The 26421-nt window shown below is 46.7% G+C and overlaps 2 protein-coding genes across 4 annotated transcripts in view; one reads left to right on the top strand and one right to left on the bottom strand.

The window, feature by feature from the left end:
• Positions 1 to 26421, bottom strand: part of LOC135371251 (uncharacterized) — a 139561-nt gene that overhangs the window by 5734 nt on the left and 107406 nt on the right. Inside the window, exons 4-7 of one of the 3 annotated variants that reach the window (XM_064605336.1) lie at positions 23522 to 23581; positions 23277 to 23419; positions 21273 to 21907; positions 6614 to 6705 (exon numbers count right to left, since the gene is read on the bottom strand). In XM_064605336.1, the coding sequence (XP_064461406.1) occupies positions 6614 to 6683 (70 nt within the window). In that variant the 5' untranslated portion in view covers positions 6684 to 6705; positions 21273 to 21907; positions 23277 to 23419; positions 23522 to 23581. The remainder of the gene's footprint in view (positions 1 to 6613; positions 6706 to 21272; positions 21908 to 23276; positions 23420 to 23521; positions 23582 to 26421) is intronic. The other 2 variants (XM_064605337.1, XM_064605335.1) reach the window with 2 other exon arrangements.
• LOC135371254 (monocarboxylate transporter 13-like) lies at positions 18440 to 26394 on the top strand. The gene is made up of 6 exons (XM_064605339.1): positions 18440 to 18721; positions 22640 to 22797; positions 23283 to 23498; positions 24084 to 24224; positions 24813 to 25910; positions 26051 to 26394. Exons 3-6 carry the CDS (start codon positions 23285 to 23287, stop codon positions 26173 to 26175), a joined length of 1578 nt encoding a protein of 525 aa, XP_064461409.1. The 5' UTR covers positions 18440 to 18721; positions 22640 to 22797; positions 23283 to 23284; the 3' UTR covers positions 26176 to 26394.

Raw genomic sequence — 26421 nt, 5'->3', positions numbered from 1 at the left:
TGGAGATATAGTCACTGGTGTAGTTTGACCAGCGTTGACCTCTTCGCCCAAACAAAGTCTTGGGTACGACACGTCGCTCAATGACAACTCCTTTGCCCTTTTCATTATTATTATTTTTTTTTTTTTTTGTCGTTATTGGTCATCAGCGTCCTCTGCAGACGGCCGGAGGCGACATTGCCTCGTTTCAAACACTGGCTGTGTGTTGGCAGGGGGCGTCACTGTCGAACGCAATGCACTTGTCCGGGACGGGCAGCCGGTCTTGGACAGGGGAGGGTTACAGAATGACGTGATAATGTTTTACATGGCAAGCTTGGAGCATAAGCAGCGTAACTGCTTCTAAAATGGCTTACCGTTAGAAGCTGTTCAAGTACATTATCTTTATTTCTAATCCAATCCAATCCAGCGATCCGGCCTAGCCTGAGGGGGGTTTCTTGAGTTCACGCCCCCCCCCCCCCCCCCCGAAATCATACCTTTGGTAGTGCATTGAGGAAAGGGAAACGAGGGTGAAGTCCTCCTCCCCCATGTGAAGTCACCATCGAACTCCTTCCGAACCATTTTTCTAGCTACGCCATTGCCAGGCCTTCTGCGAACAGGACTGCAACCAGTGGCGGATCCGGGAGGGGGGGGGGGGGATCGCCCTAACCTTAGTTTACACACTGGATTTCCCCACCTCCCCCACCACGCGCTTCGACAGACAGCCCCCCCCCCCCCCCCCCCCCCAAACCGAGGGTCTGGATCCAGCACTGACTGGAACTGTCTATTCTTCTGCAGCTTTTAAACTCTACATTGCGAACAAGGCTGAATCGAAACGAACGCATACGCCCCCGATATTTCCTCTCCAATCTCCCTTCCAGATATTGGCGGCTCAAGGACTGAAGCTTTTGCTTCAATCCCACCATATAGCCTTGTATACAACTTAGAAGTTGCAGAACAAAAAGATACGGTTCCACTCGAGTTCCCATAAGGGCGGGTATACGACACTACGCGTTGCCGTATCAAATTAACCGAATAAAAACAGCAAAAGAGACAGCGAGACAGGGGGTAGTCCTATCACGTATGTAGGTGGCGTTGACGGCGACGCACGACTTAAGGTCGGTGAAGGGGGAGCAAGTTTATTCGGAGAGTTCCTCGTAAAAAGCGGGCTCTGAGAACACAAATTTATGCGAACGGTATCGTATCAAATCCTGCTTTACTTGCTCTCGGCGTATCCCTGTCGAAGTGCCTTTGCGAAAGCCTATCTCTCTTCTTTTTTTTTTTTTTTTTCTTTTTCTTCCGGCCGGCACTGAAGGTTGAGATGGTGGTGAAAACGAGGTGGAAAGAGATATATGAAAAACGGAAGGGTTGATGGATACCAAGTTTGTTGCAGTGGTTGGCTATATGATTCGACTCCCTCTGGAACGCCCTTTAGAGTTCCCTTTAGCCTGTACTGAAACGTACCCACGTATTGCCACGCGACTCGCTTGCATACAGATGCTTGACTGAACATCGCGGTGCTGTCGTCTGCTACGATAGTTTTTGTACGATAAACAGTCAGACATACCATTTCCTTGTGTTCCGCGAAATCGAAACAACTTTTTACATTTGACACATGAAAAGCATAAAAATTCGTTTTGACCAATAGATATATGGTTGGCGTTACATTTTTATCAGCGTCTTCTCTAGAGGAACCAAAAAAAAAAAAAAAGGAAAGGGAACCACCTGACGACCAATGAACACAGGCGTTTGAAGCAGACGACAGCAGCACGCGTGCTTCAACAGAAGGTTTCTGCTATGATTTTCTGCTTCAATCTGCGTTCACCGCACTGTTGGAGTTTCTACTTTTCGACAACAGGGGCATTGTACACGATGTTGTGAATCAGGAACATACACCGCTATGCAGGAATAGTAATAATAATATAAAAAAAACACTTTTATTTACCCTTCATCCTATAGGGTTGCGTGCAAGGAAATACAAGGAAGAGCACTTTCTATTTGCGTTAGAAGGATCCGTGCGATTTTCCTGTTCTGGGTACGGTGCTCTCAAGCAACATCGTCTGCTGCTTTCGGTATCTTTTGTTAGGCGCATTTCGTCATTTCGACAATCCTGCCATTCGAATTCCCAATTTCCCTTCTGCGTTATATAACATGCGTTATCCCTGTGCGTTATATAACATGGAAGAAAACATAATAAAAGACTGAGAAAGAAGGATTGCGGGTACGCGACTAGGCAGCACGCCTTGCGGGTAGCAAAACTTAATCGTTCGTCGCAGATACTACACCTATAGTAAGCCCCAAAGTACTGTCTGCTGGGCGCTTGCAGCATAATGTTTGGAAACGTTAAGATTTGGCAGGTTGGTTCATTCTTGGTTAAGATCGATAAAACCCCAGTGCTTTGTAAAAAGAAAGACAACACTACACGGCACAACACACGCACTGAACTTGCACCAAGACGTCATGTTAATTCTATATTCTCCGCTGGCGGATATATACATATACACTTTTGTGACTCCAGCTATTGAGTTTTCTCGGAGTATAATGTATCTGCTGTATCAAGAGCTTTTGGAAAATGTCACTCAGAGTTACAAGGGAACGTGTAAGCAAACAAGAAATAAAACAGAAAATTCCCGATTTTGGTCTTGGATTTTGAACTTTCGCATTTTGCATTCCTAATATACTGCTCTACTCGGAAAATTGTGTTTGTACGTGAAAGTTTGTGGGATGCGCACCCGCACGTAAAAAAAAAAAAAAAAAAAAAAAAGAAAAGAAAAAAAAAGAGAAGTGTAAAGGGTCAAAACCGAAACCAAACTGAGCTTCCCGGATCTAACCGTTTCTTTGTGGGCTGACTTCCCAGCCGGGACAAAGGCGAACAATAAGAGCCAGACAAACAGCCGTAACGCATATGGTTATACGCATAATGAAGCAGAACAACAATGACAAGCCGGCGCCCTACTCTTTCATTACGCAAATATGCGTCCGTCTTCGAGCATTGGCACAACAACGGCAGCTTCCACGCATTGGACGACATCCGAGTCACGTGACCTTTGCTCTCACCCTGCGTGAGGTCTTCCTACACGACAACTGTACAGTTCCATTATTATTTTTGCTTCATTAGCGGCGGCACTATATATAGGCGCGCTGACCGATAAACATTTGCCAACTTTCGCTGGCGAATGTTTCTCACGCATACAAAGGTTGTGTCATCTCATTACTATACAGAGTGAGTGGTCTCGCAGAAGCCTGCAGTGGCTTCATAAGTGATATTATTGTGTTCAGTGAATTGCCGACATTTCTGTGGCTTCAATTATATGCGTCTCTTTCGTATTGCCAACTGTAGGATGGGACTAACGAAAGCTGGCCCACGTCACAATTAATGCTTTAATTACATGCGTCTCTTAGGCCCGGTTTAACTTGAAGTTAACACAGCAATTCTGTTGTAGAAACGTTATGTAGCTGAATGTTTTGTATAGATGAATGTTTCAGCGACAGTAACTCCCTTTAGTCAATCAGAGTTAATCGTTAAATTCAAGTTACGGAATCGTTGATATCGGTTCAAATACTCATCGACGTTGGTGGAACCGGGCATGTGGCTTATTAGTATTGGAACGCGATGAAGTTGTCGTTTCACCACGCAGCTTGTATCATATAGCGAATCTAGGATTTTTACGAGGGCGGGGGGTCCTGTCCCTTTAGGACTGCTTGCCACACACACACAACCTATAAGCTAAGATCGATTGAAGCACTCGATGACGACAGAAATCGAATGGGGGAGGGGTCGAACATCCGGATTCCAAAGATAAGAAAAAAAGAAAAAAGAAACAACAACACTTTGATTGTGATGACTACAGGGTCTTTCATTGCCACAGCCATTACTGCTAAAGAACTGGATGAAAACGATAATATAGAACACCACCCCTCACTGTCCTGCTGGCTAAGACCAATCTTGTAAACATCGGGGCCCATCATTCGAAGCTCGCCTTCTCACCGTATAAACTATGCGGATGTTGAATTCAGAGGAAGAAAGGGAACAAAAAGGTCAATTGCTGGGGGTCATCACACGGTGTCAGAGGGCAGAGTTGTGCCGCCTTGCCATCGGTCAGTCGTGACACGTTCGGTCACGTGATGATGGGCGCCATGTTTAGGCGCGCGTGCCGGGAATGTGGACGCCATGACCTTTTTCGCAGTCGTCGCTGTGGTTGTTGTTGTTGTTGTTGCGGCATTTTGGGCGACCTTTCAAAAGCTCTTCCTGCGGGCTGGTGTGTATTCGTCGAAGCCGATACAAAGCGGCGGGAGTGGCTTATGGCCCGGTAATGGTCCTGTTCACTGCTGCGGGTGTTTCTTTCACTCGTGAGGAATTTTTTTGCGTGTGTCATCGGCGGAAGTCTGAGACTGTGAACTTCTCTGCTTGATATCATTGGTATTATCACCTGCGCTGCACATGTAATGGGGATGGAGCAGTGATGCCCGTTGTTATCCCGGTGCTGTATGGGGTTTTTCCTGGGTTTTCCCCACCATTAAAGATGAGAAGAAGAGTTAGCGTCAGGAGTATTATGGCAGCACCACCATGCGCCATCCGTAGGGGAGCACAGTTTCTGCCGCAGCTTAGTGCCATGCGCCAGTCTCAGCAGCCAATACGGAAGCAGAGTGAGTATGGGGGATTACATTACCTGGCGCAAGGAGGGGGCGTCACCTCACTGTGTCCAGCCATGCTATCCGCGGCGCAGTAATATTTTAAGAGCTGACGGACTAGATTTCTTCTCCTTCTCAAGTTGAGCACAACTATAGTTAGCTATAAATATAGCAACCCTAGGGGCAAAACTGGTGGCGCTGCAGTACAATTTCTCCGGCGCAGTAACTCTGTTAAGACGTACGAACTACATTTCGTGTCGGTCTTAGTCTGGTAGAAGCTTGACGCAACAAGGAATGTCACAGTTCATCCGTCCAGCGTGTTTATGCTGACTATTAAAGAAGGCATTCCTTTTTATTTTTTGTGCTGCTTTCCGAGATACTCTGCAACGCTTGTCTTCCTCGAAATATGTAGCGCCCTCCCACTCTCCATTTCAGGAAAAATAGATAAAAAATACATTTCATTTGCGGTCGTGCGTGAAACGAAGCACTTCCCAGAGAAACACCTCGGTGAAAGAAGGCGGAAAAGCATTGCCCGCCAAACATCAAAATTGCTGCAGAGCAATTCAAAGAAAAGCGCTGCGCACTGCAACATCCTATAGCATCACAATCAGGCGGCTTGATTTATCCAGCGAGGGCAAAACATGGCCACTAGAGGGCACGTGGCAGGGGGGAGGAAGAGATTTTATCGCAGTCGTGACTGGCGCAACAATAAATAATTATAATAAACGCAAGTAACATCAACCAGAGCCAAAAACAAAAATAAAAAAAGGACAGACGATGCGCCTTGGCGAACCACAACCCGATAGCAAAACAGAAATAAAAATGGCGTGTGGTTCCGCTCAACGGCCGCTGGGGGGCGTTATGCGTGGGCGTCCTGCGACCTTTCTGCGAGACCTTTGATCTCGAGAACATCGCAAATCACGCCCGCCGTCATTAACGTGCCTGTTCGAACCACTTTCACCAGCGAGGTGCCCTCTGATGGGCACTCCTGATAAGACAAAGGAATTCTTCTGCCTTCGTCTGCTCCGTTGTGCGCTAGCTGTTTCGGTTTCGGTCTGTGGCGGAGGTGGTGGTGGCGGTGTCATTTAGAGCGGAGGGAATGATGAACAGTGTGGCAATTTATCTTTCCGGAGGCCATAGTGTTCCACGGTCAGGGACATGGGAGTTAATCGGTTGACTTTCAAGGCTGTGCGGGGGAGTTCTTTCGGAGAACAATTTATGAGTAATGTAGACGTAGTGGTAAGCCCTTCGATGCAACACTATCAGTGGCCCCTTCGGGTACATATTGCCGGACCTGAACTTGAAACGGCGCCAAACGAATTAACGTGAAAATAATCAGGGAATTCAGGAGCCTTTGAATAATGTTTTTTCGCTCCTGAGGTGAATGGTTAGTTACTGTGACAGCGTGCCCATTGACTTTTACGAATATGTAGTGTTGATGAAATGATGTTTCTCTAATACGCAACAGATGCATTAACAGCTTTTTCGTATTAACCGAGTATTCTCCAGCACAGCTATTCAAAATTTAAAGGTGAATTCATTCCCAATGTCCCACTTTCATACTAAGAGGCAATTCACAGATATAAAAATGCAATACGAGTCTATAAAATGTTAACTGAAGAGCTTCCGGCGCAGTTACTACATCTGCTACTCTAGGCGCGCTGATGCCCTTGCCGTTTTTAGAGAGAGAGAGAGAGAGAGAAAAGAAGAAAGAGAAAGCAAAGCTCAAGCCCATATATAACGCTAGGAAATAAAGCCAGATTTGGTGGTCATTTTTGTCGCCCCACCACAAACGCGATTTCTTCCTTGCCACAATGCTCCTTGCGGCGAATAAAGGACAACGAAGTCAAAATACGTTATCACATTTCCATCTAAGATATCAACGTTAACCGTCTGCCCGCCCGTAACATATCAGTCCGAGGTAACGTTATTATGTAGACAAAAGCAAGGGATGTAGCAAGAAAAAAAAAAGAAAAACAAAACGACAGCTGTGTAGCAGTAAACTTACGTGAGAAACGGCGGTTCCACTTTCTGCTTGGTTTGGGCCACAGTTGAGCTCTACATAGTTGCGAGAGCATCCTTTGCTCTTTTGCACCGGTGCTGCTGGGAAAAGACGGACATATGGTCAGTTCCATAGATTCGAGTCTTGCACACGCACGAGGATGGCTGTTTAGCACCTTTGTGTGAATTAACAGTTCGAGAAAAGACCTTATGAAAGGTACCCGTGCGCGTGGTGCTGGTACCGTTGTTACCTTTATCATTTTCGTTTGCGGGATATGACTCATGCTGCTCGAGAGTGATCACGCGTCCGGGGCCGACTTCACAGCGAGCTGTGCCGGTATTTGTTGTCTCACAGCGTCTGAGTAAAACCCAGGAAAAAACAAAACGCCTTGACAACACAGGGTTCGAACCTCGGTCACCTACCGATCCTGGCGCGGTGACCCTTGTTCGGACCACGACCTACTAGATTATAACGACCATGTCATATAGGCACCACTTCCGAGCGCCGCATTTGGAAGTTAGCGGTGGCGCTACTCATCGGCCCGGTTATTGCTTCCTAAATTTCTGCAATACTTTGTACATTTCAGCTTACCTTAGTATTTTTGTACAAGCGGTGGATATCCCAGGGCAGATGTTTCATTCTGAAGTTGATTATCATCATCATCCTACGTGTTTTCATAGGAGCTGTTGCTGTCGTCTGCTACGGTGGTCGTCCGCCTTCTGCGCGTTCAAAATTCAAATTTCCATTGTCCAATCATGATGTAGATCTCGCGGGCCGATGAATAGCGCCCCTAGCGGATCGTCGGGACAGGCTCCTCAGAGTGGTTGCCGAAGACATGGACGTTATAATCTAGTAGGTCGTGGTTCGGACACTGCCTCGAGTTGTACAGTGCTGGACAAAAATTTACGGAACGCGCTCCGGCGCGTTCCTTCTTCAGAGTGACACGCTGGCAACGAATGCCACCGTACGGACTTACAGACATGTGCCTAGGTAACCCAGTCACCTGTCTGGGAGTCCGTACGTACGGTACCATTCGCTGCTAGCGTGTCACTCCGAGGAAGGAATGCACCCGAGCGTGTTCCGTACATTTTTGTCCAGCACTGCACATGTCTAGGTACTTCCCCCTCTGCAAATGTCGGAACATTTCGGAGCGCGCTTTTCACACGCATCGTCGTTAAGTTCCTACGAATAACAACGCTAATAAGTTGAAATAACACCAGGGCTATAGTGCACGCGTTGCAGTGCAGTGAGACAGAGTACCGCGTCATCTACCGTAATTACTTTTAATAGTCTCACATTTACAGCGCCGCTTCCGTGTCTGCTTAGAGCACACAAGAGTAGCGATTTCTGAAGCGCAACGTAATCGTCTGCTGCGCTAACTATCCAATTTTCAGCATCGGGGCATTCCGACTTGCGTAACGCCTCGGTGATCAGCGCCAGGAGCGTTTCAAGGTTCTCGCGTATCATGGAAAACCGTTTGTTGGAAATTATGAGAGCGTAGGACAGAATATATGGCTGACAACAACCATGCTGTTAGTTTCTGACACCCTGCCGGGTAGGCTGCAGCTGCAGCGGTCAAAGAAACCGACAGGGTAATGCCACTGGCTTGCGTGGCTGGTCCCCTCGGCCACCCTGTGTCTGTTATCGACGATGGGTTCCGGATTCCGGGAATCCTCCGCAGACGCTGCCCTCGTTGGTTTCACACGAAAATGAGACGAGGCACTGGTTGACTCGTAATAACGACAGTGGTGAGTACGGGACAGTGTTCCCTGAGAGCCGTGTCGTCTTTCGTTATTTACGACTCTCGTGGCATACGTGGGCAAACGTGCAACACGTGTGCCGGCCCGTCCACACGTATATGTATACATTTGTATTGTACTGTGAAGCGTCCTGGAGTGTGTCACGAATTGACAGTTCGTGGAATTTGCCTTGCACGTGACTGGGTGTCCCGTGGGAGAGTGGGTAAGATGAAGATGTATATAGGGAACCGCCATACGGGTTGAGAGGGTCTTTGGATTGTGAGCGTTATGAAATAAAGATCGTGTACAGTCTCCACGCCTGGGCCTGGCCTGTCTCCTTGCGACTCCGCGACGGACTTGCGGCTGCACCTCACCACCACTCCATCACTTCTACCACCACCCCGTGAGCGGGGAAACCTTAACTGGCGCAGTCGGCAGGATAGGTGCAGCGTCATCAGCAAGGACAGTAGAAGTCGGCCAGGACCGAGAGGCGCCAAGGTCCAGAAACAGTCATCACATAGGAGCGACTGGAGGAGAAATATCTTCGGCGATAGCCAGCAGGTGGGACGGCATCTTCGGGAGAGGTCCACCATCGAATATCACGGCGAAGTGGCATCGGAAGGAGAGACTTCGCAGGCCTATAGGCACAAAAGGGTTGGAGGTGTCTGAGCTCATCGTGGAGTCCCTGAAGCAGAGGTGGAGCAACATAGCAGCGCTGGACGGTATCGGAAAGAGAGGTCCACCATCGTCTGTGGAACGACGCGACGGAGCGACGCCGAAGAGGATGACCCTGATTTACTAACGAAAAACCAAGGGACAATTATAGTGTCCATCCTTGAAGTGGAAAAGGATCAACGTTGGACTGTGGAGTCAACGGGGGAAACTGTGTCTGAGGTAGGCTCTTTGCGATATCCTTATTAGAAATTCACCATGTCGGTAGTGACGAGGCTAGGCGCAAAGAAAGGAAACTCAGATACAGATGAGGGCGACATTGTTGGCGATGCTCAAAATGTCGAGCATGCAACGAATGAGGATAGCTCCGGAGGAAGTAGCGACAGAGAAATCGAGAAGCTACGACTTCAGCTAGAGATTGAAAGGATAAAGCTCGCGCAGATTCAGGCGGGAGGTGGCAGTGGCTATAGGCCTAACACGGAACATAGGAGTAGAGTGGGCGAATATGCCAGAGATCTACGTGGGGTTTTGACAGCAATGCCCGAATCAGAAGCTCTAGTGCCTGAGTGGTTCGTTAGTGTCGAAACTGTGTTTAAAAACTTTGGTGTGCCGGAAGATATACAAGGCACGGTACTGTTGGCGTACCTCAATGAAAAAATGAGGGCAGTGATTGCGCGGCACGGCAGTGGGACGATTCTTTTGTACCCCGAAGTTAAAGAGAAAGTGCTTGCCGAACTGCGTTTAACGCCGGCCGAATACAAGAGACACTTCTATCAAGCGAGAAAAGGTGACTCGGAGTCGTGGGGCCAGTTTCTGACGAGATTGTCAGCTCTCTTTGACCATTACACGGCGAGCCGTAATGTAAAGACGCTAGACGACTTGAGAGACCTAATTTTGGTCGACAGACTTACGTACGTGATGCCGGATGAAACGCGCTCGTACGTAACGCTCGCAGAAACGGGAACATGGCACAGACCCAATAAAGTCGTCGAAATGGCTGAAAACTTCGAAGAAACTAAAAGAGGAGCGAAGCAGCGGAGGACGGTGGCACCGACAAGTCAAAAGCGGCCACCTGAAGTAAGGGAAAAAATTGTTCCAGGGAAAAACAATGCTGACAGCAGGGCATCGACGCCGACACGCGAAATGTCAGGTCGTGTTGTTCGTTGTTTCCGATGCAGAGAAGAAGGTCACTATGCGAGGAATTGCCCTCAGACATCTACAAGTGAAACAGAGAAGAAATTTGATGGATCACGAAATCGTGAAATGGAAGAATCTAAGCTAATTGCTAGAGTCGCAGTATTGCAAGGAGCTGCGATGAGTCCGGTGATAGAAAGAGGGAAAGAAGCGAACGCAGACTTAGCGCGCGTTAGAGTAGGAAACAATCTTGTGGCGGCCCGTCTTGACTCAGGAGCAGATATAACAGTGCTAAGGAGGAGCATTGTTTCGTGCCCCAAAGATGAAAGAGAAAGTGGCGAGATAAGGCTGAGAAGTGCCTTTGGACACACTATCCGTGCACAGCTGATGGAAGTCCCGCTAGAGATAGAAACAAGGGATGGCTGGAGACAGCAGGTACTGACTCAATGTGCCGTAACTGATAAGTTAGCCGAAGGAATAGACGTGCTACTGGCGCCTTACGATCATGAAGCTCTAAAAATTGAACACCGAAAGCTCGATACAGCAGCGAGGGTACTAGAAGACGTGAGACAACCAGTGATTGCAGAGCTAGAATGCGAGGACATCTCAGATGTATATAAGGAAGATGGAGAAGTAGATCAAAGCCGAACTGCATGGACTGATGTAGTGAGCAGCGATGTCGATCTCAATCCCGAAATGAGAGGTGAGGAGTCAAGTAAATGCGCGGCAGAAAACATAGATGATAAGCAACTGAAGGCATCTTGTGCACACGAGAACGAGCTTAGGAGTCATCCGGCCCGCATTGAAACAGCCTGCGTTGTCTTCGATGAAGACGCCGAATTCGGGAAGATACCTATCACTCCAATTCCAAGCCTGCAAGACCACCCTAAGATAGTGGAAGATTCTTCACAACAACTTAATGAGGAGCAGAACGGAGAGCCCGACCAATTAATGTCGGAATGCCAAGATGTGTTTATTGACCACACAAGATCACGTAATGTCGAAAGGCATGACCGCAAAAGGACGGTACGGCGTCACTTACGCTTCACTCCGGGAGCGAAGTTAGATAAGGGCCACCAATACAATGGGCTGCTAGCACTGATAGAAGAAGGCGGCCAGCATCTCGGAACTGGCGTCACCTGACCCACGACTAAGGCATGAGTTTGGCAACGCACGCCTATCGCGGTTAGAATTTTAGTCGTGCCAGTTTGGCTACATAAAGACATGGTGGGTTCCTGGTGAGTGTCGTATGAAGGGCCTCTCCTGTGCGTAATAGACTATGCAAAAAAAAAAAAAAAAGTGCTAATATGTGGCTGATGGAAGATTTGTACAGCATTGATACTATTGTGTATAACTTGTCCAGTGCATAATTTACAAGTGCAAAGTGTATCATTTGCAGAAACGTTTGGTCTTGTGTGTTGCACTTTCCAGAGGCCAGTGCAACACATTTTTTTGGGGGGAGGTGTTAGTTTCTGACACCCTGCCGGGTAGGCTGCAGCTGCAGCGGTCAAAGAAACCGACAGGGTAATGCCACTGGCTTGCGTGGCTGGTCCCCTCGGCCACCCTGTGTCTGTTATCGACGATGGGTTCCGGATTCCGGGAATCCTCCGCAGACGCTGCCCTCGTTGGTTTCACACGAAAATGAGACGAGGCACTGGTTGACTCGTAATAACGACAGTGGTGAGTACGGGACAGTGTTCCCTGAGAGCCGTGTCGTCTTTCGTTATTTACGACTCTCGTGGCATACGTGGGCAAACGTGCAACACGTGTGCCGGCCCGTCCACACGTATATGTATACATTTGTATTGTACTGTGAAGCGTCCTGGAGTGTGTCACGAATTGACAGTTCGTGGAATTTGCCTTGCACGTGACTGGGTGTCCCGTGGGAGAGTGGGTAAGATGAAGATGTATATAGGGAACCGCCATACGGGTTGAGAGGGTCTTTGGATTGTGAGCGTTATGAAATAAAGATCGTGTACAGTCTCCACGCCTGGGCCTGGCCTGTCTCCTTGCGACTCCGCGACGGACTTGCGGCTGCACCTCACCACCACTCCATCACTTCTACCACCACCCCGTGAGCGGGGAAACCTTAACTCATGCTTTTCCTGTTCCTCTGCTACGTGTAAGACTGCTCACGCAATATCTGCGCAGGTCCAACGTGAAAGGAAGTCTCAGCAACGATGAGACCGTAGCAGAAAGACAAGAACAAGGACAACCGGCGCGACATTATTGAGAGAGTTTCATCAGCTGCCTCTACGCAATGCCATCATGCACTATGCACTGTGGGGCCGGTCAATGAGGGCAATTCGTATCGTGTGCAGTGCATCACGGGCTGCCCGGAGTGAATAGTGTCCATACTACTGCGGTCGTACTAACGGCGAATTCCATTAGCAGAACTAGGCCAGGCGCGTAATGTTCCACTAGGGGAAGGAGAGGTGCAACGTTTGCTCCAGGGTGCAAAACTTTCTGACCTAGTGAGTAAAAAAAAAAAAAAAAAAAAAAAAAAACAGACTACAGGGACGTGATGGTATAGAAGAGGCATGCACGCGACAAGTTAGGACGGCAAGACTGTGACAACCTTTGCGTTTTGGCATCAGGTTTGTAATAATTTCGGTGGCGTCAGAATTAGTGCTGCACTAATAAACGAGCTGGCGTTGCTATACGTCGCTATGTATGCGTGGTCTAGAGACGACTTCAGAAAATCCCAGTGAACTTAGCGCCGCTTTGAACTATGGGAACTTGCTTATCAAGAAGGAGGGGAAAGTCTTCAAACTGTTTCAATTTCTCCTCTCTCGGCCCATGGTGTCCACGAAGTGTCAATGTCAGCGGGAACGAAACGCGGAGGAACGTTGTCCCATTTCTGACGAGAATAATCTCCCAGGATGCAACGGCGTGCGCAAGGACCACTGGGATTTCCTGAAATCGCCTATCCAGTTCCCGGAAGGAGACTGGAACCGCAGCGCCGTGCACTCTGCGAGACACGCTCTGAAAAGGCAGTTGACATTCCATAGGGGACGCGAACCCGTACGGCACCGACGAGATCGAGCACCTGACCCCCACGCGTCGGTGCGGGGCAATGTATTCGATCTCTCAACGGAATTCGCCGCGAATTTGAGATCTCATGAGACGACGCTGAGTAACGATATGAGGTCACACACAGGCCTTGTGCGCAGCATCAAACACGTCTGACTTGCTCTTCATGTTTCGTCGTAGCATTGTCCACGAGCACCGTTTCCATTGTACCCGTTCATTGCATTATCCCTCGAAACAATGTCTTTCCAGTGGACTGTTCTGCGAGCAGGCGGCAGCACAGCAGCGCGACGCATCCACGTGACCGTGTGACCGGTAGCCTGCGACGTCCGCCGAGACACAGGCGACAGGTTTCGTGGGAGTGAATGTCATTTTAGACGGCGTCCCGCTACGCTTAAAGGAACAGGACGTCGTCGCGTCCCGATTTCTTCGAGAAAAGAAAATCAACTTCTCCGCTTGAAGCTATGGATCGGGCTAGATTGATGTATGCACTATCCTTTGTTCTCTGCGTTCTGTACGCCGGCGTTTCTGGCGGGCTGTGTGCTTTAGATATTGTCAATGTGGCGCAACTTTTCGCCTGTCCCTGGCGTATGGTTTCGCTTATAAGAACAGTGAAGGGGGGCAGGTTTCAGGAATGTAGTCACTCCTTTAGTTACGAGCTGAACTTGGTCGCGTATAGTTAGGTTCGGCGTTTTCGGTTTTTATTTTTGGACGGATCCGGCGTATGTTTTTCGGTGTTTATTGATTTTCACGAAATCGGCGTTTTTCGATGTTTTTCCTGGAGTGTACATGGTTTTCCCGGCAGTTATCGGCGAATAGAACTCGCAATGTAATTTCCGCACGACGCTCATTCAACGTGGCGTTGTTCGCTGCGGTGGCGTTTTACGGCTAACGAAAAAGTAAACGAACATTTTTCACAAACATCGTGTTTCTGTATGGTTTTTATGATCTGCATCAACAACTTGCAGGGCATGTGCAGCAATTTATCGCTGTCGTCGTTCCTGGAATGTCCCTCTGTACTCGGTGTTCTTCGATTAAAACCGAATGAGGGAAAGTTTACCAGCTGTATGTGTGTCGGTGTTTTTCGATTAAAACCGAAAACCGCGGAACCCGCCTACGTATAATTGGCAAACGCAGCGCGATTTCTATGGAATATATGTACTGTGAAATGATTATGAGAAAGGCAGGCCAATTGGGTTTATCGAAACACTTTCCACTATGCGTATACATTTTTTTGTTTTGTTTAGTGAGACACATGAAATAAAATAAAATTTGGTAGTTTGATACAATTGATAAATCCTTAATCACTTTTAAATAAAATAATTGGAATTGTTTCGTCCAGTGCGCCGTTCGACTTTGAAAAGCAAGAAGTTTCTGCGAAGGAATGATTGAATTCCTTACAAAACAACTTCAGGTTTTACATCTCCATAATTTTCTTTTTTTTTTAATCAATGAATCAATCAATCAGCTTCAGCTTTCACGTGCTGAATATGTAGGCGCCGAATTTACAGACAGCCTTTATGAACTGGCATGACAAAAACATGATGGAAGTCCTGTCGCTGTCTGGCTTTTTTTCGTTTTTTATTTCGTGTTGGTGCCGCGAAGCAAACTGCGGCGTACAGGTGTTGTCAGATGGAGAGAGGACAGCAGGCAGTAGTGGGGGACAGCGGTGGGGTTAGTATGCGTCCTGTGCCGACTTCAGGGGGAACCAGCTGCGCCGACATTCGTCTCGAAAGTCTTCGGAAAACCCAGGGAAAAAATCCTGGCTAGGTTTGTCCCCTATATACGTACCACGTAAGATTACACACACGCATTTATTTGACGATGTCGTAAGCGTGGAAGACCGACTGCAAATCTACATGCAGTTTCATCGTCACGTTCTTGAAAAGAATCGGAAAGTTGCACAAACCCTGCATATAGCGACCTGATGCTTTTTCGTCAATATATAGAGTAATTGCGTCGACAGCGCATGCGCGTCATATATCACTCTAAGAAAAAGAAAAAAAAAGTGTAGTTTTACTCCTTTTGGGGACTAAATGCATTGCCACAAAAATTATAGTCCCTTTCAGGAGTAAATGCACGGAAGTGAATGAACGTCACTGAGTGCATGAAGACTGCATTTCACACTCTGTTCTAAGGGTCTCAGGTATACATAATTCATGCGCATGAATGAAAATACTTCGAATTAAACCTCCAACCGTGATATGTCGAGTGATATAACATACTGTGATATTCATAAGGCACAATTTCTCAAGAAAGAAAAAAAAAAAAAACTAAATATTTTTCCTCTGTGTGGGTGGAAAATTGGCAAGCTAGCTAAGTTATATAGCCTTATTGCATCAAATTCAGGAAGATCACACATGAACGTGGTCTGTTGCATTCAGGAGACCATTTGTGAAGTTCAGTGACCATTTGCAGTTATGGGGAGTAAATTTCGGGGTCAGGGAAGTAAAATGGGGAGTAATTGCAGCTTCTATACTCCCCTAGACTTCAACTACTCCCCATTTTACACCTTTTTTCTTCTTCTTAGAGTGCATTTGTATTCTTTACGTAATACCCACACGTTCGCAGCAGCAGTCTCGATCTTCGCGTCGTTGCTTTCATAACTATCCGATTAAGAAGAACTGGACTCTGAACACACATGCCTGAATGCGTCCTCGCACGTGAATGATGCAGACCTCTATACAGTTTATATATACAAAGACGTAAACGTCGACTTCGCTGCTTGCACACGGCGTGCCGTTGAGATTTCGTTGCCCGTTAAAGAACGCTCAGGTCGGCAAAATTAATCCACAGACCGAACCACTTGTGGCGATCGACGTCAAGCTAGGAATTATCATTATCACGTCACTGCTTGCAGTGAGCCAACGCTTCAGGCAGGTTCTGATACCTTGAAACCACACCGATTACACGTTATAGCAAAAGCAAAGATTTCGTGCACATTTTTCTTCGTACTAATAAGTCGAGCGCTGTTGAGGGATATCCAGCTCTACGAGAATGCGCGGGATTAATTTAGAATGACCTCACAGCTAGATTTGTGTGTGTTGCGGCTCCGCCAAACCGCCATTAAGATCGAAGAAGCGATTATATACACGAGGAAGAAGCACGAGAGATAATTCAAACATCTTATACGACATTGCGAACGTACTACTCGATCCATTTCGCGTGGGTCAGGATATAATATGCATGCGAGAAGGCGTTCTCAGTGGAACTCCACTATAGGTTGGGTTTTTCGGGTTAAAAGCCTTTACCAGATTCGGGTGGGAAAAAATCGGGTGCTATTTTTGTACAGTTCCCCTTGAAGTCGGCCTAGGACACATACTAACCCCTTTCCCCCACTCCTTCCTGCTGTCCTCTCTCCATCTGTCCATATCTGTACGCCTCTCATAGCCACAGTTGCTTCGCGGTGCTAACACGGAACACAAAAAAAAGTTAAAGGTGCACATCTTTGGTCAAACATGCACAAACAGCACGTGGTGTAACATTAAATGTGCTTCGCGCGTATGGTCTATTGTTGCACTCAGATAATATCTTCATCAGACGTGGTTTTCATTTTCACAGGCTGCTACCGGACCGTGTACCTGATACATGATACACAACGTAATACGTGATTAGAATTCGGGGAGAAATCGGGTTCAACCCGAACTGGTTCGAAACTGATTCGGGAGGGGAACAATCGGGTGGAATTGCGTAGAATCGGGTTTAACCGGAAAAACTCAGACCCTGAGAATATAGGTGCAAAGATGCTTAACTGCTTACACTTTGTGGTATGCAAAAATTACTTCCCATTATTTTTACTCAGCCTACGGATACTGCACGAGCGCTACCCACAACTGTCTGTTGTAATTATAGCTGTCGTATTATTATCCATTAATGACAATTAATATTAATTATGTATTATGATTATTATAAATATAGTTACTACATTATACAACTCTTATTTCTGCGTACCGAAAGAATACTGTCTCTCGTCGTGTTTCCACTACGTCTTTCACAATTTGGTCTTCGAGTAGGGAAACATCCTGAGAAGAACATCCGCGTTGAAGTATAGAAGACAACGCTCTATATGTGCGGGTGTACCCTGGAATAAACCGTTAAAAACAAAAATATACTTATTTATTTATTTTGAAAGTTTGATGATTAAGGTATTTATATTTTTGACGTTTTATTGTTAGATGGTTTATTTCAGCGTGTCTCCAATGTGCACACTGGCTCTGCCTCTGGCCGGTACAACGAGTTTGGAAAGCGTACTCAATTGCCTCAGTGACATTTGACTTGTGTATGACAGTTGACAATTACTTTTGCAAAACAACCGTTCACTCCCATTAGTACGAAAGCGGAAGACTTCTACAGCACCTAAGCTTACGTCACACATAACGTGGTAAAAAACGTGGTAATAAATAAACTTGGTAATAAATAACGTGGTAAAAAATTCTAACTGGCGACCTACTCGCCGGAGGATTGTGGGACTTTCGGCAATTACCTTCTGCAAACTTCTTCCACAATTAAGGAGGAAGGCTTTGGACAAGTCGGGAAATTTATTTATTTTTCAATTAATCTTTGAAAATTGCCGAGCGAACCCGTGTTTTTTTGTTGTTTCTATTTCTTTTTTTTTTTTTACAGTGGAGATGAACCTCCCCACTCTCCAAAGTAAGAATAAAGTTTTTTTTTTTTTCAGAAATATGAAGTCCTCCGCGTATAACCGCAGACCGAACAAAAACTATGCACAGTATTGCAACAGAAGTGTTGCGCTTTAGCTCCACTTGCTCGGTCGCAAAGAAGAGTGCACGGGAGATGCGGGGAAAGGAGTAAGTAATAGTACGCTTCTTGTTTTACTAAAGCATAATTTTTACAAATTTTTAATTTTTACAAATTTTTAATTTTTACAAATTTTTCTGGACTATTTCTGTTGGAATATTGTGCATAGGCATTGTGCATTGGGTCTGAGGACTTCATGCATATTTCTGTAAAAATAAAGTGAGGTTCGCTTGGCAATTTTCGAAGTTCAATTGACAAAAATGAAAATTGTCGAAAGCCTTCCGAAATGGCCCCGAAGGTAATTGTCGGGAGTCCCACAATCCTCGGGCGAGTACGTCGCCAGTTAGAATTTTTTTTATCATATTAGGTGAAGCACCCCGTGTACTACCCCGCATAAAACGCCATCCAGCGGAGATATTGCTCGTCTAGCCTCACAACGACAGATGGCTCAAAATGAGGCGTTCATCCGGGAAGGCGTATTTCGAACGCGTGCCTCACGTGTATTTGACTAACAGATGCGACGCAGTCATGCAGGTGCGTTCGCTGTCCGGCGTGTACTCCCCATCACAGCACGCCTTCGCAACATTCTACTCGTACTGAAACGGTTATTATTTCTTGCTCGTACCTGTCGAGCCAGCTACGTCACATTGACTCCGCCGTACGTGAGCTCGAATCGTAGAGGAAGCAATACACATCTCGCTTGCCTGCTGCAGCTACCCTCGCTGAAAAAAAAACATAATGCATCCTACACACGGCTACGGAGATACAACCCGTGGAGGCGGTAAGTCGCTGCGCTGTTATGTATGACCTTTCCGCTTACGATTGTGATTTTGTAGCAGGAACTGTACAACACTTTGAACTCTTCCTGTTCCACTAATTAGAGTGTGTGTGCTGTTTTCAACTGTGTATCAGTAGACCTGTACCCGAGAAACGTCATCATGGCGTTGGTAGACAGACTGAAACCGAAACAAATCGGAAAGGGAGGGCCGGGTTCCACGAATGGGCACTTGTTCGCTGCGTCCTATTGAAAGAACAGTAGGACCGAAGGGCGTGTTCCTTTCAGGTACCATCGTAATCCCCTCAAGACCGTGGCTTTCGGGCGCGACCCTTGTTCGCCCCTAGCTTCGAGCGTGGTTCAACTCTACCAAATTGGTGGCGCTGTCGAACACCGTGACGTCATTTGTTTACAAACAGGGAGAGGTCTATTGGAGGCATGAAAGCAGCTGTATGTTCGATGAAATCAAAGTGGTGCAAGCGAGCTGGCGTACTGCAGAAAACTGTGACATTTCCTCGTAGTCGAGGAGCACAGATACAAGACGATGAGGACGACACAAGAGTCGTGACATCCTCGCGCTTTGCATATCTGTTCCTCAAGTACAAGGGAAATGTCTCCGCTTCTTGTTTATATACACTCAACGAAATGTGCAAGGCGTATTATAGTCATCGCTTTACTTTTCTCCGGTAAATGTGTATGTAATATATGAATGCCCCTGTAGTGTGTTTCGAACTGCTTAAAAGTATGCAACAGGTTCTTAGGCTTCTCGTGTGAGTCAGTGCCATATCCAGCTGGACCGGTACATTTCTTACCGCCGCCCCCTTTACTGCGCGCCTAAAAAAAAGTATGTAGGTGTTACGAGGAAACAAGAAGGAGAAACTCTTTCTATAATATCGTTCTGCTTGCGTTAGAACTCTCGGTCGTGTACTGTTTGGGCTTGGAAAGCGTTGTTAGTACAGGGTGTCGCAAACCGTTGACTTCCTGCCACCCGAATAAAACATTAGATGGGATATGTGACACACTACGTTCGCATTTAGTGCGAAACGGCTCGCATGATGGAACGGTGGTGGTAACTGATTCTATACTGAATAGAGCGTGAACCATGTTTACACCATATGTGTTGTATTGTATTGCATGACAACGCAGTACAATACAATAACGAAATGTTATGTACGTAAACACTAAAAGAGAGAGAGAGAGAAAGAGAGAAAAAAACTCTGGCTATAACGAATATGACACGCGCGAAGTATAGTGGGAGCAGCAGGAGTGCGAAGCACGCTGTCATGCATACTATTATTATTATTTGCTAAATGTCTTTAGGATGTACCTTGTATTTGACTTTATTTCGTGTATGACGTTTTGACGGCGCGAAATGCAATATTTGATGCAGTGACGCAGTAGTTAACGAATGCGCTGTTAATCAGAAAAGTGAACAGTAGAGCAATTGGTGCGATATCGGTGTGCAACACAAAAGCACCGCAATGTTGCGTTTGCCGTTCTCGCTACTATCTTGTCTGAATCGAGTTGCAAACTTAGTTTTCAATTGTTTATAACGTTTATGTAGCTGTTGAGAGTGCGAGTGATTACAATAGAAATGTAGCATTGCAGTATCGACATCGTAATTAAATTAGATAATTTGTTCACGACGAAAACAGGAGACTAGAGGAAAATAAATAAAAAGACGCACACAAACACAAGCCTCCTAGACCTCTTGTCTTATTTTCCCCTAGTTTCGGGTTTCTGTCATGGATATCTGCCACCAGTTCGCTTGCTTTTTATATATTTTATCATTATAGATAATTTATATTCATTAGATAAATCCGCTGGTATTGTTATTCAGGAGTCACATCGGCGAGTGACATCGCGTCCATCACCGTTATTCGGCTGTGGGTTGTGTGCACACAGTATGTATACGTACTACAGAGTTTGCATTTCAGCGTAGCGTACATAGACGTGTTGTAAAGTGCTTAAAAAAAGTCAAATTCATTGTACGTAGTTACACGCACTAATAATTATATGACATCGATGAGCACGTACAAGTTGATCGATCATAAGGGTACTTCTTGAACGTTGGATCTATCACAAATAAAGCAACAATTTGCAGTGAAATATTGGGACCACAGGAAACATTCATCAACACATTAAAAAAAACAAAGAAAAAGAAATCGCATTTCTGCTCGTCCCGAAACACGTTGCAAACTATGCAATATGCTATTATTTGTCCACTAGTACCAGCTCCCGCAGCTTTCTATACATAAACGAGAAACAAAACGTGTGTTTTAGAAAACAACAAACAACTTTTTCGTAGCTTAGTGGTTGAGAGGATCGCCATCTACGCCGGGACTGGGCGGTGACCCGGGCTCGAATTCCGGCACCGTGTGTGCTCTATGGGCGTTTTCCCCTGGTTTTCCCCAGACACTCTATAAGGCACTGTTTCCCGTGAAGTAGGCCCATAACGCACGGTCCTGCTCGAGCAACATGCAACCACTCCGGCATGCAGACTACTCGTCAATAACGCGCCACGAACCAATCATAACAGAGCCGCACGAGTACTTACTCTCTAAACAAAACCGCTCCAAAGCAGACACATTGTTGCACACGGGCCACCTGTCGAAAATGTGCTTGGCTTGGCCGACTTGGATTGGACGACAGTGGATGCGAGGAAAATCCGTTGAGCGCGACGACGTTTCGAGCACCGCAGACAGACGACAACTGAACCAGACGGACCTCGCCGCCGACCACGCTGCGAAATAAGCAAAATTGCTGGCTGGCGCTTTACTTTCTTGCTTGCTCTTCCGGTTAGGAGGCGGAGCTTCGTGGAGGAGAAGGTGAATGGGATATACCTTCTGACGTTACCAGGTGTCGGCCCGGGAGTTTTGAAATGTAGATCCCGGGATGTTTTCCTTCATGAAAGTTCATGCGGTCTAACAGGCATTTGTTCCGCGATTTCGTGTGTCCCATTGGCCGAAGTATAGTCACCAAATATAGGGAGTCTTGCCAGAAACGTCGTTGAGGAAAGGAGACAAAAGAAAGTCACGCTCCCATAACATTATTTGTTGTTGCATTGCCGCTTTGACGCGGTAGCCTAACAGGGCCAAGCACCGTGTAGGTCCGTCAGTGGCTTTGTAGGGTCACGTGACACCGCGTGACGGGGTCATCACCGCATGATCGCGAGACAGTGTTTGCGGTACGCTGAAATTATGTAACCATCACAATGAAACATGTATTGAACAACAATCATAATAACAGAAATGTACCAACAACAACAACAAAAAAAAGAGAACAATTTCACAAAACGTTAAGAAGCTTTCAATAAAAATTTAATAGCGTTTCAAAAAGAGTTTTGCCAAAAACATACACCAGTAACGATGTCCCTATGCAGCTACCGCATTTTTGGCACAGTGTCCAAAGACGCAGCCAAGTTTTGCCACTTCTGCGACATACGCATGTAAGAACAAGATGTGGACAAAGTACAGGAATTGAACTCTGCGACAATAGTGCGCGTCACACCGTGCGCGTTAAAGTAAAGTAATGTTATATTCTGTAACGTAATTAGCATAAAAACGATGGGTGCGATGCAGCACTAGTGGCCCGTGATTTGATAGGACGAGAAATATTTTTTTTTTCGGAAACCTCTTACACTTTCAAGACGCAAACCAAAAGAGGACGTCCGGTTGATCTATGAGGAAGAGGAACTGACTGGCAATTGTTGTTTAATCGTGAGCCGCACTTCCCTTCTCTCATATAAGGAGAATGATTTACATGGGTAATACTGTATATGCAGTTCTTAAGACGACATTTGCCCCCAACAACTCCTATAGTTTCCTGCGTTTCATACTGCGCTGCGGTTATCTTTGTTCTAATGCTTCGCCACAGTTTTCTTATCAGTTCCCTCCTTTCATCCCCCTCTTTCTCGTCCTCTAGAGACAATCGTGTTCCTCCAAGCGTGTTGGCATTCCTATTTGATAGCTTTGTGAGCTGCGTCTCAACATAAAGAAGGCAGCCCTACGGCGCCCGGAGGAAGCATATTGTAGACCTCTGTGTAGTGCTACGTCATCCGTGAAACGGAATATTCTTTGGAGGTGAGTCAAGCTTTCTAACATGAATACCTCTCCTGTTGAAGAACATGCAAGTGATGCACAATTAAGCTGCAACGTCAGACTATGGTGCACCAGTCAGCGCACCATAGGCTAACTCTTGTTTCCACTTTGTGTCATACGCATGTATGCAGTGTCATGGAAAACCTGTATTGAAAAGATGGCGTAAGAGTTACTTAGCACTCGTAATAAACAATAACAGACCACAGTCACTTGGAGTGAGAAAACAAGCGTGGTGGTTACAAGGGTTCATGACGAAAAATCCTGAGACTGAGGAACGTAGAAAGAATTTTTTCCCACGATCCTTGGCCCTGGGGTTTTCCGTCATGTATCACCAAGTTCCAACGCCCTTCCCCCCTTTTGTCACGAAAGGCGTATCATAGTTACCAGAGCTAACCTTCTACGAAATCGCCCTTGCAGAAGAAGGACGTGATAGCTTTCCTCAAGCACATTGTGTTGCGTACCTTCAGGGATGGGAGGCCACCGGCCTCGAAGTGGTCCCTACGCCGTGGATTCGGCGTGGAGTTGGTCCGTGGGCCTGGCATCGACGTGGATTTTCTTCTGGTCGAATGTCCTCTTCTGCTCTAGTGGAGTCCTCTACGTGCACCTGGTGGATCATTTCGAAGTGTCACACGGGCAAGCTTTTTGGCCATTCAGCTTGGCCAATACTCTCTATCTTATAATGGGTACGTTCTCAAAGCGCACTAACCAGTGTCTTTCTTTGTGCTGTACACTCTTGCGCAATTAGTGGGACGATCCGAGGCTCTGTCTACAAGAAATAAAAATAAAAAAGAAGTCGCTGCATGAAAGTCAGGAAAACAACTGTTATTGTGGAACGTTGCATGTATCAAGTTACTTTACGTGCACAGTATGTTAGCGGAACAAACGCAGGAATCTAGATCGCGTTGTGATTGTCGACGTTGGTCTTGCTAGTCCAGGGACATCAGAAAGGGCGGACATGCTGGTTCTTCTCACAACCAACGAAGACTTCTTGATTCAGAACATTATCGTAGAGCGTTATCGTTGTTTGAGGAAATTTATTGAACGTCTCTCAGCACTGTTATCGTTTAGAGCTCTGGACATGCTTCATCATGCGTGGAGGTCAATACTTCACTGTATAAATCACAGCTGTCTCATACAGCACAAAGTGATAGCTAGCTATCTAGAATAGAACGATAGCATGTATTCCTACGGCAATGTCCTTGTTGGAAGACTGTGTTCACTTATCACAGGAAAAATGATGTTAATGGTGGTACTATATATCTTTGCAGGGCCTGTCTCTGGATATCTCATGGTCCGAGGAAATCTTCGTTACATTTCTCTTCTTGGAACAACCCTCGTGTCATTTGCCGCCTTCCTCTGTTTCATCAACTTTCAGTATTCCTCAATACTGATGTTTCTTCCGCTCGTCGGTAATGAATCAGAATTGCATATGGTCATGACGACGGTGGCATATCGTTGAATTTGAGAGGTTCAGGACAATGACAATTTGGATGAAGAATCGGCGAGAACAGGGCGAGACGTGTCTGTCCCTCTTGTCCTGTTCTTCGCCGTTTTTTCGTACAAATTGTCCTTGTCCTGAGCTCCCAAAAGTCCGTCTCGTCCTGTTCTTCGCCGTTTCTTCACCTAAATTTTACTTGTCCTGAACCCCTCAAGGTCCGTCTCGTCCTGTTCGTTGTAGTTTCTTCGCCCAAATTGTCCTCGTCCCGAACTCCTCAAAGTACGTCTCGCCTAGTTCTTCACCCAAATTATCTTTGTCCTGACTCAATGAGATGCTACCGTCGTCGCAGTTACACCAACTAGCTTCTATGTTGTGTGTATATGGTCAGTTTCTAGACAGCAGGCGTGCACATTAAGCCCCACAATCAACGCATAAACCTTTGTGTCTTATTATGTGAGGTCGTGCAATAGAACCCCACCTCCACAATCCAAAAAGCATTACACACAAACAAATCCCGAACTCGGTTTCTGATAAATGCCCTTCATGTCGTCGCTTTCAGGAGTTGCCCAAGGCCTCTTCGATCCAGTCAACCGGGTGACCATACACCAAGTCTTTGACCGTCAACTACCGCACGCTCGAAGCCTCGCCATCACCGCAGTCACCGCATCATACATCGTTTTTCCCCCAGCCACCCAAGCCCTGATTGAAACCTACGGCCTTCGTGGGACCTTCTTACTCCTTTCTGGGTTCAGCATGCACGCAATAGCAGGTTCACTTCTCTTACGGCCGCCGGCATGGATCCGGAAAAGGCTGAAGAAATTTAAGAGACTCGGTTCAAGAAGGACACGTTCCAGGAGTAACAGCCGCAGTCGTGCGATGTCACAGAATGAGAACTGCTCCGTTGACCAGGCTGTGCTTGAACGCAGACGACAAAAACGACTGGCGGGACTAGGTTGTGTCTCCTACATGTCAGTAGACTCCAGTGCTGCTGAAGCGATTATCGGCAATGTTGATTCCGCGGACGACGAAGCCGGCGATCAAGAAACCCTGCGAAGGACACCATCCAACGAAGACATCGTCATCTTCCAGCAGTGCCAAGTGAACAACGCCGTCTACCAACCAACGGTGTTAACGCTTCCAAGGTCCACTTTCTTCGAACAGACCCGCGACGCGGGAACGGCATGGATCACTCGTCTGGAGTTCCTCAAGAACCCAATGTTCTACGTCATCACGGCCACGTGGTTTGCAATCAGCTACGCTTACATCTCCTTCATGGTGACTTTCGTAGACGTCAGCATAAGCAAGGGAATTTCTGCGACGCGTTCTTCAGTGCTGATATCCGTGCTTGCCGTTGGTCAGCTGTTAGGACAGTTGTTGTCCGAGTTCGTGTCTCAGAGGGGCATCACGACGAGAAGGACACTGGCGATGGTCAACTGCTGCTTCCTCGGTGTCTTGCTGCTGTGTCTCGCGCCGGCATGCAGGTCGTACACGTCGCTGGCGTTGTTGGGGCTCATGGTGGGTTGGTTTTCTGGTAGCAGCTCCGTTCTCTTTGCCCCGATGCTGGGCGCTGTATCTGGCTTAGAGAATCTGTCCACGAGCCTTGGATGTGCAACGTTTCTCGTGGCACTGGTTACACTGGGACGCCCCAGCCTAGTTGGTGAGTCTTATAGCGGCGTGATACTTTTACTTATTTATTGGTAATGCTGACCGTCGTCTATTGATGGCCTAAGCATGACTCATTTTCACGTGAAACTCCTGGTCATTGGCTACAGCTTTCGTTTTTGGTGTCTTTTTCAGGGTACTTCCGTGATGTGCAAGGCAGTTACGAAGGCCTATACATCGCATTAGGCAGTACGTTCATCCTGTTATTTGTCACGTACGCTATTGGAGCGCTGTTCAAACGCTTCAGCCGTTCTAGATAGACGATATGAACGCAACGTTCCGAAAAATCTGTGGAAGTATTAGCGATATAAACATTTCTGAAAAAGGTCGAAGGTTCATAGTGACAAGCAACCACAACGCAAGAAAATACTCAACGTGTTTTTACGCTGTAGCTTTCTAGCGAGCTAATTACTTTATGTAACAAGGAGCTCGCGGTGTTTGAATGTTCTAATCCGGAATAAACGTGATGTGAATCGCGACGCGTTTCGTAGTTCGGATAAGCATTT

Source organism: Ornithodoros turicata, chromosome 10, assembly GCF_037126465.1.
Source record: "Ornithodoros turicata isolate Travis chromosome 10, ASM3712646v1, whole genome shotgun sequence".
NCBI lineage: Eukaryota > Metazoa > Arthropoda > Arachnida > Ixodida > Argasidae > Ornithodoros > Ornithodoros turicata.
Note: the sequence above shows the minus strand (reverse complement) of the source record. Positions and strands in the feature narration are given on the sequence as shown.

Bases quoted from the DNA above. Each gene is read 5' to 3' on its own strand.
- LOC135371254 (XM_064605339.1), top strand. From the start codon at position 23,285: ATGGGAGGCCACCGGCCTCGAAGTGGTCCCTACGCCGTGGATTCGGCG. The intron at 23,499-24,083 runs GTACGTTCTCAA...ATATCTTTGCAG, and splicing joins TACTCTCTATCTTATAATGG to GGCCTGTCTCTGGATATCTC. The intron at 24,225-24,812 runs GTAATGAATCAG...CGTCGCTTTCAG, and splicing joins GATGTTTCTTCCGCTCGTCG to GAGTTGCCCAAGGCCTCTTC.